The sequence below is a fragment of the Tigriopus californicus genome, chromosome 11, assembly GCF_007210705.1.
Source record: "Tigriopus californicus strain San Diego chromosome 11, Tcal_SD_v2.1, whole genome shotgun sequence".
NCBI lineage: Eukaryota > Metazoa > Arthropoda > Copepoda > Harpacticoida > Harpacticidae > Tigriopus > Tigriopus californicus.
In genome coordinates this window covers 4,518,321-4,532,848 of record NC_081450.1, presented here as the reverse complement: position 1 = coordinate 4,532,848, position 14,528 = coordinate 4,518,321, and the positions used below count along the sequence as shown (strand labels likewise).

At 38.1% G+C, this 14,528-nt stretch overlaps 1 protein-coding gene across 1 annotated transcript; it reads left to right on the top strand.

The window, feature by feature from the left end:
* The first annotated feature begins 555 nt into the window (after positions 1 to 555).
* On the top strand, positions 556 to 13,588 carry LOC131890865 (influenza virus NS1A-binding protein homolog A-like). The gene is made up of 3 exons (XM_059240308.1): positions 556 to 720; positions 6,637 to 6,797; positions 12,291 to 13,588. Exons 1-3 carry the CDS (start codon positions 575 to 577, stop codon positions 13,193 to 13,195), a joined length of 1,212 nt encoding a protein of 403 aa, XP_059096291.1. The 5' UTR covers positions 556 to 574; the 3' UTR covers positions 13,196 to 13,588.
* The last annotated feature ends 940 nt before the right edge of the window (positions 13,589 to 14,528 follow it).

The following is a 14,528-nucleotide window of genomic DNA, read 5'->3' as shown; positions in this document are numbered from 1 at the left end:
AAACGAACGAGGCATATTTTTTAACATGCGAGAACAACAACTTACATAGAATAAGCATTTATGTAAAAGTATTTGAGCCCATGTTGTCATTTTCTATAAACTTTTCTTGGTATTTTTGTAGTTGGAAACAACGTGAGCCGAGCACTGGTCAAAAATTAAGGATAATGCCAACGTTCCTTAACTTTCAGCTTCAAATGGCTTAGATAAACAAACTTAAGGATTTGTTTCCGTTTGGAATTGAGAACATTCGAAAAAGAAGGACGATTTCATTATCTTATCAAATGGAAAACACATTTCAAATATCGAAGCGTAGGTGAAGTGCACCCTTAAATATCGAAGTTTTTCGATGCCCTTGTCGTCTTTCCACATATCGCTCATTGATTATAGACTGTTAGGATAATGAAAGTAAAAATATGGAGTGCCATATGGGGGCATATTTTCAAACTGACCTTAAACTCCCCATTAGATCTAATTTCCTAGATTGTCTGTGCGGACGACAAAACTCTATTTCTTCAAACCAAAATCGTCTAGTCTCATTGAGCCGTCACAGAAGTCGGTTCATTCTAATTCCAAGATGAAAGCAATCTCGCTTTTTGCTGTAGGTCTTGTAAGTTCTACTTTGACCATGAGCCTACCGACAAACCGTTTCAACTCTCGTATAATTACTCGGTTCAGCTATGGAGACTCACAACTCGAAACTACCAAAATTGCTCCGGATCGGTAAGTGCACAAGGACGAAAAGTTTCGAACCTAGAGGACGGAAATAGTTCAAGATATTACAAAATGTTTTTCTCTCATTAAATTGAGCATTTTTTCCAAAAATTAATCGTCACATTCAGGGATCTAGAAACGTCCTTCGATGCTTTGATCCACTACAGTTATGGAGAGGTGAGGGGGGAGTTACCTGTCCCGCAAAGCTCCATTTTACGGCCCCAACTTTTTTCATAATCATTTGGTCACATCAAAAGCTCAGTATTGCTAGTATCTCTTCTTCTTCTCCTTCTTAGGCCGACGGCATAAAATTAGTTCGTGTTAGGAATGACCGAAATTCCAATAGCGTTGTGAAGGAATTAAACCGAATTTACTCTGAGGTTACTGAGAGTAACATAACCTTGAGCGGAATGAAATTCGGAAAACGGAATGATACAGAGTGAAATTCCGCTCAATGCCGTCGTGCTCCAAATTGACCGCGGCCCAAAATGTCTGTCTGATTGAGATCAAGTTCAAAGACGAACATAGTTAAGAAGCAGCAGCCCATTGCTCTATTGCTGAGTTTGTTGAGATTGGCAAGATTAGTCAAGTTGATTACTTAGATGAACTTGTAGTCACAGATCAACATGCTCTAAAGGCCATCAGGAACTTTAGGCTTTCGAGCTCTAGTGGCCTTGATGGTGTGGCATATCAATTCCTAATCATGGTGGTTATATTTTCTGGTTAAGTGTTTGCTCAAATGCCAAGACATCTAGATATGTTTTTCTTTGTCAAAGAGACAAAAGGAACAACTTTTGTGAAATACACATGTTTAAAAGTAGCTCAGATAAGTGTGTTAAATCACTTAAAGTGCATTAAAATGCAACATCGTCAAAAACGTAGTCAATCAGTATTAAACATAATCCTAGTTATGTATTGACGTAAAATTTCATAAACTTCTATTCCGCAGATGCCTAGATACTACAACTTAAAGGTTGCGTTTTACGCCTTAAAAGATCGAAAAATGGCCTAATTATGTTTTCAGTTATTCCCAAGAAATATGATTGTGTTTTTCAATGACACGACAAGAAATGACATTTNCATCGTCAAAAACGTAGTCAATCAGTATTAAACATAATCCTAGTTATGTATTGACGTAAAATTTCATAAACTTCTATTCCGCAGATGCCTAGATATTACAACTTGAAGGTTGCGTTTTACGCCTTAACAGATCGAAAAATGGCCTAATTATGTTTTCAGTTATTCCCAAGGACTATGATTGTGTTTTTCAATGACACGACAAGAAATGATATTTCGCCATTTTCTTGAACATTTCTTTAAAAGCAAACAGTAGCAAAATATGTCGCTTAAATTTTACAAAACATGCAAAATTGCCTTTCATTTTACTTAAGTGCCAAAAGCTACAATATCCTATTGCGTTCCTAAAATATCTGAACGATACCTGTGACAGTTTAATTTTCCAAATTGTCACTTTTTGCAATAATTAATTTCTACGTACTAGCGATGTTTTTATTGAACAATATTGTCAAAATTCAAGATTAAGCTGCATTGAAGTTGCGATTGACAAGTATGGCATCAAAATTGTGAAATATTGACATTAAGTAAGTTTTAAGTTATATTGCAAACTATATTCGGGCTTTTCTACCTGCTTCAGAAAAGTGAAAAATTTTCATTTACATTTTAGGCATAGAAAAAGCTTATTATATTTCTTGGCAATTGCTTTAAGCTATAACCGGAGCAATTTGCTGTCAAATTCGATGAAAATGCAATCTTTTAAAATGAGATATCTAATAGTTTGCTCCATGGATTTGAATAAAATTCTAGTTGGAAACGCACCTAAGGTTCCTTCCAACATCTATTGATTACGTTTTTAAAAATGCTATCTCTTTGTAGGTTTTAATTGGATTAATATTCTAATCTGAGCTAGAATCCAAAATGATATTTTTTAAAAAATATTCCTTTTGTTTCAATAACAACGAAAATCATTATTATAAGTCTTGACATTTGCAAAAAATCTTTAACAGTATTGTGAGTAACACCGTGTAATGAGATGCTCGCAGGTTCATGCTCCTGTTTTCTCGTACTTGGATCTTGGATCAGGGCAAGTTTCCATTAATTCAAAGCCAATGCAACTTGTCCCAAGTGTTTAAGATGGTGATAAATTGCACATGGGTTTTCCCCTCCCAAATTTAAGCAATAACAAACGTTGCTCTGGTATATAATTTGCTTCCATTCGAATATTCGTAGGAAAATACGGAGGCATTGTTGATCTGGGAGCATGTTTCATGTCAGGGTTAGACACAACTTTAATTAGCAATCCACATCAACCCTCTATTCAAGGGTAACTTGGTCTACCAAGTCAAATTCGTTGGTATGCCAATGAATGTATAGAGATCAACAGGTTCAATATCGACAAATTTTAACTTTTCATTTTGATCACATTCGCGGTAGCTGTTAGAAAGGCCGTGAAAAAACAAACCGAAACAAAAGAGCAGAGGGACCTCTCGACATTTGCATAAAGTTACTTTTATTAGATCTCGTCGTGGACCTCGCTGTACACCCAAAAGTAGTCGACAAGCTTAGAAGATATGCAGTTGCTGTTACAAAACGTGGCTGAGTGTATTATAAGAGGTTATGTGGTTATGTTCTTTCAAAATTAGATAAAAATATCACCAATCGTTTGTGATTCTATAGAGAATTCTAAAACACACCCGTTCACCAAAGCGTCTCCTCCCAATCTCAAACAGGGTGGGAAGGAATTAAGAGTCCCTTTTTGTGTCTTCTGAAAATGTTTCCGACTTGCTCAAATACATTTTCTTATGTTTGGTTTGTTTTTTCCGGGGCTTTTCTAACCGCTACAGGGAATTGAATCCCCAGTACTATTAAAATGAAAGGTTGCCACTTTAGTACTTCATTACTTTAACTAATGAAAACCTAGTGCAATATCATATCATATATCCCGTCATCACGTCCCGTCAGGCTACAACCACTTAAATTGTGTATTCATGTGACCACCATAAAGTAAGAACTCAACCTAGATGATAAGCTGGGGCGATATATGAAGAAAAAACTTGACATAGGCACTTAGTCTAAGCTTTTCCAAGGAAGTGCTCTTTAAATGTGTTCCAAATCGAAGTACAATGGGCAACAAACGTATTAGGCTTGTTCAATGGTTGTTCAATGATACACACAATCTTTGAGTGGGTGCATCTCCCGTAACCTCCCATCGGATCAATAAGAAAACTATCTCACCAATCACTGTCCTTCGCTCAATGGTCACACCTGTGGTAATTGATTGGCTTATACGTGCAATCAATTACATTAATGTACCTAATCGCAATCACGTTTTCGATTTTGTTCAGTTACAATTACTTACCCTTCCAAATCCACTTGACTTGCAAAAATATTTCAAAATACAAATTACAAGTCATTGATTGATATTCTATGCACCCTGTTTTTTTGGCAATTTTCTTGCCAATTTTGCTTGCATAAAGACAAGTAGCTTCATAGGGATTTGTTAATAGATTGCAATGCAATTATTGTCATTATCAGAATAGTGCCATTGAGTTCTACATTTTTAGCATTGTTCAAATTTCTGCGAGAAAGCAAGTCATATGGGTGTGAAGGCGGAGCCAGAGTGACCAAATTTAAATCCAAGAAGCCTTCCCTTTTGGTACGGACTAACATCGATAACCTTCGTAGACATAGAAAAAGCGACCACGCCTTTAGCCATGATGCTACCAGTAATCCTGAGTTTTGATGGCATTCATCCCCGAATGTTTGAGTCAAGGAATTTCGTGCGATCATGTTTTCATCCTCCCCAACTCCAATGCAATATGATATATTGACCAGAAATACGAGGTGTATAATTGGACCGAGAATAGACCCTTGTCTCGCTCCAAACTGCACTCCCCAAAGTTGGACATAGCGGCATCCAGTCAAGGCAATGTGTTCCACCAGAGCGATAAGTGTAAGAGTAAGCAAGTGCCAAGTGATGATCAATGCCTTGACCTTGGAGCTTAGGAAGAAGTGGTAGCTTGGACAGTTCATTAAACGTGCAAGATAGACTGAAGGCCATTAATCCCATGACCTTTCTTCCTTGGCCGACTTGTATCCAATTGACAGCCCTCTAGCTATGGCCAATGCAATGACGGTATACTGACAGAGTCGCAAGGCAATCTGTGAGTTAGGGAGCATTTCCAGCAGAGCAAAGTCAGCGTTCATGAGCTTAGAGGCTCGAACGATGGAAATTTGGTGATAGGAAGCAGGAACAAGCACAGTCCTGAGCCCAGTTATTTAAAGCCAATGAGTGAATCTTACATCGACAAAAGATCCAACTTATGCCATATAGTACCTGTTCTCGATGTAAGATTCACTCCTTAGCTTTAAAAGGCTGGGCTCTCTACTTGCTCTCATGAACGGGAATGACTTGGATAGTCTTGCAACCCTTAGTTAAAAAAATTGGTCCCTTTTTACCTTTGATGGTCCTCTGTTATGAACGCGGCAATAGTTATTCCTCATATCACAACAACGTCTTTCCATTGCGCTAAGAGCTTCAGACAAAAAAAGATATATATCTTTAGGCTATTCTGAAATGTTCGTGGAAGAGCGGATTACATTGGGTTTTGGTAAAAAAAGAACGCAATCAAAGAAATGATCATTAAAAGAGTTTTAGATCTGCCCATCTGAGTTCAAAGTTTTTAAACTATGATCTCGCGCCCAAGATCCCTTTCAAATTTTGGCGCTTCATTCGTTTCCCACCGCTGTCGCATCTCAACTCAAGGTGAACACCGATCAATTTCACTGAAATGAGTAAGATGGCACTAATGGAAATCTGGTATTATATGAAATCAATTCCTACCTGAAATGATGCAAAGGTTATGAATGGATGCAATAAATTTGAGACTTTCGAAAACATAAGACTATCATGAGGAAGTTTTTTTTTCTGAACTCGTCACCTATTAATAACAGAACGTGGGTAATTCGAAAAGTGGCTCAGAGTGGCTATGGCCTAGAGCAGACTGTTTTGGCGGGAAGCTCGTTTGCAGTCCCAATTTCTTGAAATTTCTTACCAACCAACACGCAAAGGTCGTACTCATCCAAAATGCCCAAAGCCACCAAAAAAACCAAAGGTAGCTGGCTAGCTGGCTAGCAGCAGGCCTTATTTGGGCACCCGGCCGCCTTCCCAGCCGATGGAAAAAAAGGTTTCCTTGCATTTTATCAAAATTCGATACGTTGTCCATGAAAGAGGTGCTGGCCTGCCCTATAGATCTTCTAGGCATGTCTACGCATAGATAAACGAGGTTGAGTAAACGTCATCAAATTCGACTGATCTGATTGACTGCCAATAGTCAACGAACATGGGCTTTGTATGAAAACCTACCCGAAATAGAATCAGTTGCTTCTAACAAGAGGTCGCACGTTTGCATCGCATAAAAGTCCTTTTTGTTTCAACCACGTATTTTGGTCTAAACACATGTCCGGAAGTGTATATTGGCGGTTCGATTACACATTTTGAGTAGCTCTTATCCGTATTATATAGCTTACAAAACATGTTTTACATGGATATTTTGGCCATCTTTAGTGATAAGGCTCCTAAAAAAGGAAAAACCCGTTATCTTCGACGTGGTACTAGTTTTTTGTCTCAAAACTCTCGTCCAATGAAAACACATGTGACCTTTTATTTATTTCCACCCTCTGAAAATTGCTATTTTGATTTGGTTAGGTTAATCTCCAACAATTGAAAATATCCTTTATAGATCATTTTTTTATTAAGGGTTGCCCTTGTTAGTGGGTGGACTCCACTTGCGAGAGAAAATTCAAGATTTAATCTTAGATTCAACCTAATCATTTCATCAAGAGAGAAAGCGGTCGTCTTCGAACTATTGTTGGTTTCTTTAGCCCGTTGGTTTTGTTTCCCTACAGGTCCAACTTGGCTTGCAGTGCAATGTGTCTAGCCTCTGGGACGAGTTGCACTGGCTTTAAAGTGGAAAAGAATCGGTGCCACCTTCTAAGGAGCTGGAGTTTCGCCGGAGAATCAAATTTTTCTGCGGATGGAATCAAAGTCCACGAAAGGAACGTTTCAGGTATTGATTACACTTTCATTCGAAGACTTGTGATAGTCTGATCCATCTAAAAAAACCGCGATGACTCCTTTGTTTCCCTAGTGATGGGGTTCGGAGACAACTTAAGGCACGGACTTCTAGAAATATGGACTGCGAACGAGCTTCCCGGCAAATCGGCCTACTCTTGGTCATAGCCACTCTGAGCCACTTTTCGAATTGAAGTAATAAAATAAGAAACGTAGATCTCTTCAATCAATGGTAGGTCAACTTTATATCATTTGCATGCAAAGCCGATCGTTTCGAAGTTATGTTGTCAAAAGCTGATGTAGCTGACCAAGAGCAGGCCGAAAATTCAAATTTTATGTAGTGTTTACTACATAACTTTGAAGATGTCTTCTGAGTTCCCTAAGCATAGATTTGGGCTCAAACTTGGCTGAGTTCATGTATTCAACAAGACCTTGTGGTCGTATGAATTGCTGATTTGGAATAAGATGACCGGTTTAGGAGATAGGGTATTTTTGCTTCCGTTTGCCGTCCATATCTCTAGATGTCCGTGCTTAAGGTTACAATTTCCTGCACTTCACTCTAACGTGGGTCTGTGGTGATGGCCTGAAAAATGCTTGCCTGATAAAATTGTTATGATATTAACTTAGATTATAATATGACTTACTAAAGTTATTGATTGTGAAGATTTGACACTCAAACTGTCATGAGATAACTGAAAGATCCTTTTTTGCTCGTTCGATTGTTAAACTTTAGATTTTCCTTGAAGTGTCTTGATTAAAGGTAATATAGCCGCCTCAAAAGGCAATTTAGTCTTTTAATAATAACACAGTTCACAATAGAAACTGATTTGAACAATTAAATTTAAACAATTAAACGCCATCTCGTTTGACAAGAAACGGTAAAGCCCTGTCCTTTCATTATTGCACCCTGATTTTGGGGGGGACTTTTTACCGATGTTAGGAATCGAATTCCCAGCAACCTTAAAGAGTTAAAGAGTTTAAAACGAAATATCATCTATTTCCTTAACTTTACATTCATATATATTAATATATATTCATCAGTAATCAGATCTCAAAGAGTGTAGACGTGCGAAATTAAGCTCTCCATTTTAAACTGAGACATCCTGAGCCAAAAAACAGCAAAATGAGTAGCAAGAAATCGCCTACTAATTTTACGAGTATGTTGGACGAAATCCTTGCACCTCGAAAGGAATCAAAAGTTATATCGGTGGAGATGGGAGAAACCCAAGCAGAAACCAAGGAGGAAGCAATCCAGTGCCTTCAAGAACTGGAATTACCTGTCAAGGACATTGGTGAGGAAAAGACCAAAAGGCAATGTCTGCTGTTGTTCGACTGTTGAAGATGTCTTTGGCGATGTTGAAGCAAATGGAAGCGACGTCCGTGAGGATTGACTTATTGGAAAAACAACAAGAGACAAGACAAGCAAGAAACAAAATTGTGATCAAAGGCCTTAAATCAGGGGATACGGAAGAGTTGTCCGATGTGATGAAAGATGTTGTTTATGAACGTCCAACCAAGTACTCCAAGCCTTTCTTGGCAAACAGTCCTGGTGAAAAGACGAAAGTCAAAGATCCAGTCAGGGTCGTTTCGTCGGTGGAGTTCTACAACGAGATGGATAAAAAAGAGTTCTTCAGGTTCCTGGCTCGTGGAGGGTTGGCCAAAAGGGGGCTACATGTTGGTGATTACATACCAGCGTGCTTTGCCAAGGGCCATCTTCGTCTCGACACAGAGGCGTTCAATTTGAGGAAAGAGGCTCCAGGTACCAGAACAAAGCTGGTATTGGGGTTTCGTGGACCATTGCTCCTGGTCAGAGAGAAGGGCGAATCGACTAATTTGAAGAAAGTATAAAGGTTTGTTCCCTTGCGCAGGTCATTGTCCTTCTTTTGTCCGTTGAATTTTTAATTTCCATAAGCATGTCTTCCGACAAATATCCATTAATCTCAAATCTTGCTCCCAAGCATCCACAAATTTTGCTGACTGTTCAACTTGACATCTCATTTTGTACTTGGACTCATTGGACTTTTAGGACTGTTTAGTTTATCACCCCTGATCAATGATGCAACAAGGATTACTCTGCATACTCCCGCACTTTAATAAACAATATTTTCACTAAATGTTCTGAAATATTGTCATCTGGAATACTTGAATGTGACGTTAGTGATCACTTTGTAACTTTTATTTTAATAAGCTTGAAATCAGTAAGAAGTAAGACCCTGTCCTAGGAAATTGATAATAGGGACACACGGAAACCTAATCTAAAAAGACTAAAAGATTTATTGCAATTCAAAGACTGGGTGTTACATATGGAAAACCCCAAGCAGACATTCAACAATTTTGAGACAACGTTTTCTCAGACATTTGATATAGCTTGTCCAATAGTAAAAAGACGATGTAATAAAGGGAACACAAAATAAAATGCTTGGATGACATGGGGACTGATGACGTCACGAAAACAGAAAGATAAACTATTAAATAAATTCAGAAAACATCCTAATATAGAGTCAAAAAACACTTATGATAGTTACGCTAAATTATATTACAAGCTAGTGCAGTTAGCCAAAGAGATACATTGGAAGAACTTTTTTTAAGCGAATCAAAAAAATTTGAAAACCCTCTGGAAGTGTACAAATGAACTAATGGGTAACACGACAAAGTCATAGACAGTTTCTTTTAATCTCAAATCGAACAAAGAAGACCAAATCACATCTGATCCAAAAGAATATATATAATATATAAGACAATATTCAATAACTATTTTGCAAACATTGATTTAACTTTAAATGGAAATATTCCCTCTCATAACGCAGAGCTCATGGGCGGGTTAGGGCCCAAAAAGTCGATAAATTTTCATTTCAAATGGGTAAAATGAAAAGAAATAAAGGCGGTGATAAATGAGCTCAAGTGGAAAAACAGTTCAGGAATGGACGGTCTGTCAAACTGAATTCTAAAACATATAGCTCCAGCTTCAATAGTGACGTTGGCGAGGTTAGTGAACATCTCTTTTGTGTCCGGATACATACCAACAGAATGGAAAACTGCAAAAGTCATTCCACTTTTTAAATCAGGTGACAAATCACTACCTGGTAGCTATCGTCCTATAAGTTTTTTGCCAAGTTTCTCCAAGGTTTTAGAGGAAATTGTTCATAAACAAATGCATAACTTTTTAGAAGTAGAGGTTCTCCTTTACTCTGAATAATTTGATTTTAGAAAGCAACATAACACTATGCATGGAGTTCAAAAATTTCTACAAAATATTTCTGGTAATTCCTGCGACAAAATGGCGCTTAATATATTTCTGGACCTTTAAAAAGCTTTCGATTGCGTTGATCATGCTATATTAATAAAAAAAACTGGAGTATTGCGGATTCCGCGGTAGGTCCATAGTTTGGTTCCAAAACTACCTTTCTGAGAGGTACCGGTAGGTCGAGGAAAATAATGTTAGGTCCTTGAAACTGAAAGTCAAATGCGGGGTTCCCCAAGGCAGCGTCCTTGGACCTCTCTTATTTCTGATGTATATAAACGACATGCATCAGCATAGCAATTTGAAATGCATTATGTTTGCTGATGATACGACGCTTCAATGTTTTGAAAGCCAACCTGATAAACTAGAGGAGAACACAAATGTTCAACTGGAACGTATCTTCCAATGGTTAGAAACAAATAAATTAACTTTAAACATAGATGAATTGAAAGTCATGGTTATCAAGAACAAAAATTGTAATTTTAACTTCGAAATTGATACAAATGGATGTAGGTTATAGGAGGTGGGACTACCACTTGCAATGAAAAATCCATACGATTTCTGGGAATGCAACTCGATAGCAAACTAAACTTGCACTGTCACATTGAGAGTGTAGCAAACAAAATTCGAAAAATTATTTTCAGTCTGAACAGAATTCGCAAGTCAGTGCCGAAAATTGTTTATAAACAACTTTATAATGGACTTATCCGAAGTGTCTTGGAGTACGGCATTGAATTTTATGGCCCAAGGACGAAACTGAAGATCTTGTCCATACTCCAGAAAAGAGCTATACGTACGCTGAATAAATAACGCAAGGTGGTTTTCTCACACTGAATCTTTGTTTCATGAGTCCAAGCTCCTAAGATTGCACGATTTGCGCACGCTTAAAATCGTTCAAGTGATGAGGCAGTCGTGTTTGCAAGAACTCCCACCTTGTATCAATATTTTCAAATGGAAAAAATAATCCTTGGCTTGGCGGTTGGAGATCAATTATTCCAGTTGCCAAATCGGGACCTTTTACAAAGACTACCGAACTTTGCTTTTCCCAACGAGTGGAATAATTTCAACCCTCCAGACATCGATCTAACCAGAATTAAATTCACCCAAACAATTAGAGATTATCTCTTACAGAAGTACTCTATTGCTCCTTTTAAACTCAAGAATTGCTATATATGTCAACAAAAATCCTAGGCAATGATTTTTAATTTTCTCTTTTATTACGATTATCAGCAGCTCAATCTCATCAAAACACTCCATTCACCAAATACAATTCTGAACTTATTGATTTTCCTCCCATTCCCGAAGTTGTTTCGCATTTTCTAGTAAACATAACAAATTCACACTGAAAATATTTGCTTTGCTCTGTTTTTCATGTTCTTCATTCTGTATCTTTTTCTTGGTCCCTTCTTTTCTTATAAATTCGAACCGATATGATGATTTCCTACAAGCCTTTTAATTTTATTTTGTATTTCTTCCAACTCACGCTATCGTGTTGCAGCTTGGCCTCTGTAACATTATTGACTATCTGTGTCATGTCTTCTTTAATTTGCCCAGTTCCTGGTGAAAACAAGCTTTTGCTTACCCAGAACCTGAGGAATTATATGCTCATGAAATTTTTGAAATGTCAAGATGCTAACTCAAAGATTAAATGCCGACATTATCCAATCATGATCATTGTGTTCTTGAAATAAATCTATCTATGTCATGTCATCGACCAACGAATTAGAGTAGGCGGATCTGGTTAGCCCCCGAACACAAGGTTGAGCAGGAATTTTAGTCAAGAACTTGCCCCAGCACTAACGAAATTACAGTAATTCGTCGCTTTTTGCGAAAAGGGAAAAGTAAGCCAGGTTAGTTATCCCACCAAGTCTTTAAAGACCACCATCATATCTCCGTGGAGGAACTTGTCCTCGAACTATATTGTCAAAGTTTCGGCTTCTTCTGGGGCTATTAGGAGGCCACTGTAGCACCTGCGGATGAAAACATGTACATTGAATAAAAAAAGTAACAAAACTATTAAGTATACGTATTGCGCAGTGGGTACACGATCCCATGGGCTTCATAGTTCTTGTTTAGACCGATGATATGGTGTCAGTGTCAATACTATTGTTTCATACGTTGATCTACGCCCTGCAAATCAGTAGCATCTCACCTTAAAAACAAGGTCCAAATGTAGCACTTGATTTTACTTCAATAATGTGGATGGTGAAATCAAAGGTAATTTAATACATTTTATTTCTATTTTAGAGTGGTCTAAAATCATGATTATTGGCGGAAGAGAAACTGGATATGTGAAGTCCACGAATGTTGAAGTGATTGATATGGCCAATGAAAAACATTGTCCCAATCAATCTTCATTACCTACTCTACGATACGGCATGCACGCATTTATTCTGGGGAGCAAACTTTTGATTCTTGGTGGTATTGGAAACTATCAAGACATTACCTCATACAATTATGAGAACCATCTTTGGGAGTCCATTGGGTCTATCGCTGCAGACCGGTCAGATTATTCAGTAGCCCGGATCCAAGACTCATGGATCCTTATCCTGGGCGGATACTTTGGAAGTGGCATCACAAACACGACTTTGGTCTTCAATGCCAATGGTTCCATTATCCCGGGTCCAGATCTCCCCGAGCCTAATGAAGGGTTTTGTGCTTGTGGGTTGGATGATAATCATATATTTATTACTGGAGGCGTGGATTTGAGTAGCCAGACATTACGAACGACATACGTCTTGGATTGGTCCACTCAGCAATGGACCAATTTAGATCCAATGGTCTTGACGAGACATTATGTGGAGTGTGGAACGTTCTTGGGTACCAATCAGGAGTTGAACATTTTGGTCGTTGGCGGACTCGATAGCCGGGTTATAGTCGATCCTAATACAGAGATTTTCAATTGGCCCCAACGAACCTGGAGAGCCGGGCCAGATTTTGTTTACCCGGAGATATTTTTGAATCGAATGACAAGTTTTGACGGGAAACTTTTCGTGTTTGGAGGATTTGATGATGTGAGCAGTACGTTTTTATCGAGTATCCACACGTTCATCCCAGGAAATGAGTCTTGGGTGCGATTCCCTCTAGACATGAAAATTGCACGTCGAGATTTTGCCATTGTGAAAATTCCTGAGGGAATTGTTGATTGTTAGGTCTTCAAGATTTCGATGATATTTTCAATTGGAGTAATGTGTTTTGACAAAAGAGTCAAGCATAATTGAAAGTTATCTATTGTATTTTTGGGTCGCTTTCTGTATCAAAGAGTCAAAAAAATACATTCAATACTATTCGCAAATTGTAAGCTGCTATTGCCATCAATCGTCGTGAAAATTCAAAGGCATCTTGCTCGGTGTGGAAATTGTCGTTCTTTGAGTTCTCCGTATGTGTACTTTACCAACTCATCGCTTTTTTGGCTTACTCTCATACATGCAGATACCAATCAGCACTTCACATTGTTGTTAAGATTTATGTTAGTAAGTGTATTCCATCTTATCCTTCAGTGTATTTGTCCTTGGCAATTCTTATTATCCTGATCAAATATGAAATCATTTTACTATCCATCAAGTGCTTATTCCATTATCGCGACGTCTCAACGCCTTTTTAGGTGGGGAGATCAATGCTCGGTTCTGATTGAAAGTTGGTAAAGTCTTGGAATGGGGCAAAAATCTTGACTTGACTTGAGGGGTTTATTGGGGATTGAAAAAAATACAAAGACGCTTCTTGTGAATAGACAAGAAAAACAAGCAAACTGAGATGATTTTTAATCAAATATATTAGTAATGAAAAGACTGTAATGAGTTGAAGAGAAAAAAAACCCTGTCGGAAGTAGTGAAATAATGTGCAGTGGCACGAAATAAGTCAAAAATCGCGAAAAGTTTACCTCAAACAAATGTATGAAATATTTTGGTTTAACTTAACCTTACATATTTACGTCTTTTACTAGTGGTATTATCAAAGTAGAAAAAGTGACGATGGATCTCATGAAGGAACGGAATAGCCCTGTGTTAAGTATAAAGAAATGAATACAACGGGAGTAGACGTGGTGTGATGGTTAGCGCAGTTGCCCAACATGAGATTTGTCCCCGGGTCGATTCCCATCCCGAAGTTTATCAAGGAAACTTTTAGACACTAACCACCCCCTCAGACCGAGAACCAAAATTGATGTGGACACGGCAATGTCTATCGGAAAAAATATTCGCTACGAATTCTTCTTACAATGCCGTTTTCAGTGCATTCCTTGAAAAGGCTAAACAATTGTATTTTTCTATTTTGCTATCATCAATTATTTACTTAAGCAACTTGAAAATGAAATGGCGACCAGAGGGGGGCTTAGGGCTACAAAGTTTGGGCAGAAGAGAGGTCAAAGGAATCGAGGGTGTAGGAGAGGGAGGGGAACAAGGGGAGGGAAATAGGGAAGGAGAGAGGAAAGGGGTGGGGTGAGTCTGTTGAGAGACTTGACAATGAGGTTGAGACAACTGTTATCTC

What these genes read in the sequence shown, in the direction of transcription:
- LOC131890865 (XM_059240308.1), top strand. Translation starts at nt 575, where the DNA reads ATGAAAGCAATCTCGCTTTTTGCTGTAGGTCTTGTAAGTTCTACTTTG. An exon ending in ACCAAAATTGCTCCGGATCG is followed by an intron (nt 721 to 6,636) that starts GTAAGTGCACAA and finishes GTTTCCCTACAG; the next exon opens with GTCCAACTTGGCTTGCAGTG. An exon ending in CCACGAAAGGAACGTTTCAG is followed by an intron (nt 6,798 to 12,290) that starts GTATTGATTACA and finishes TTTCTATTTTAG; the next exon opens with AGTGGTCTAAAATCATGATT.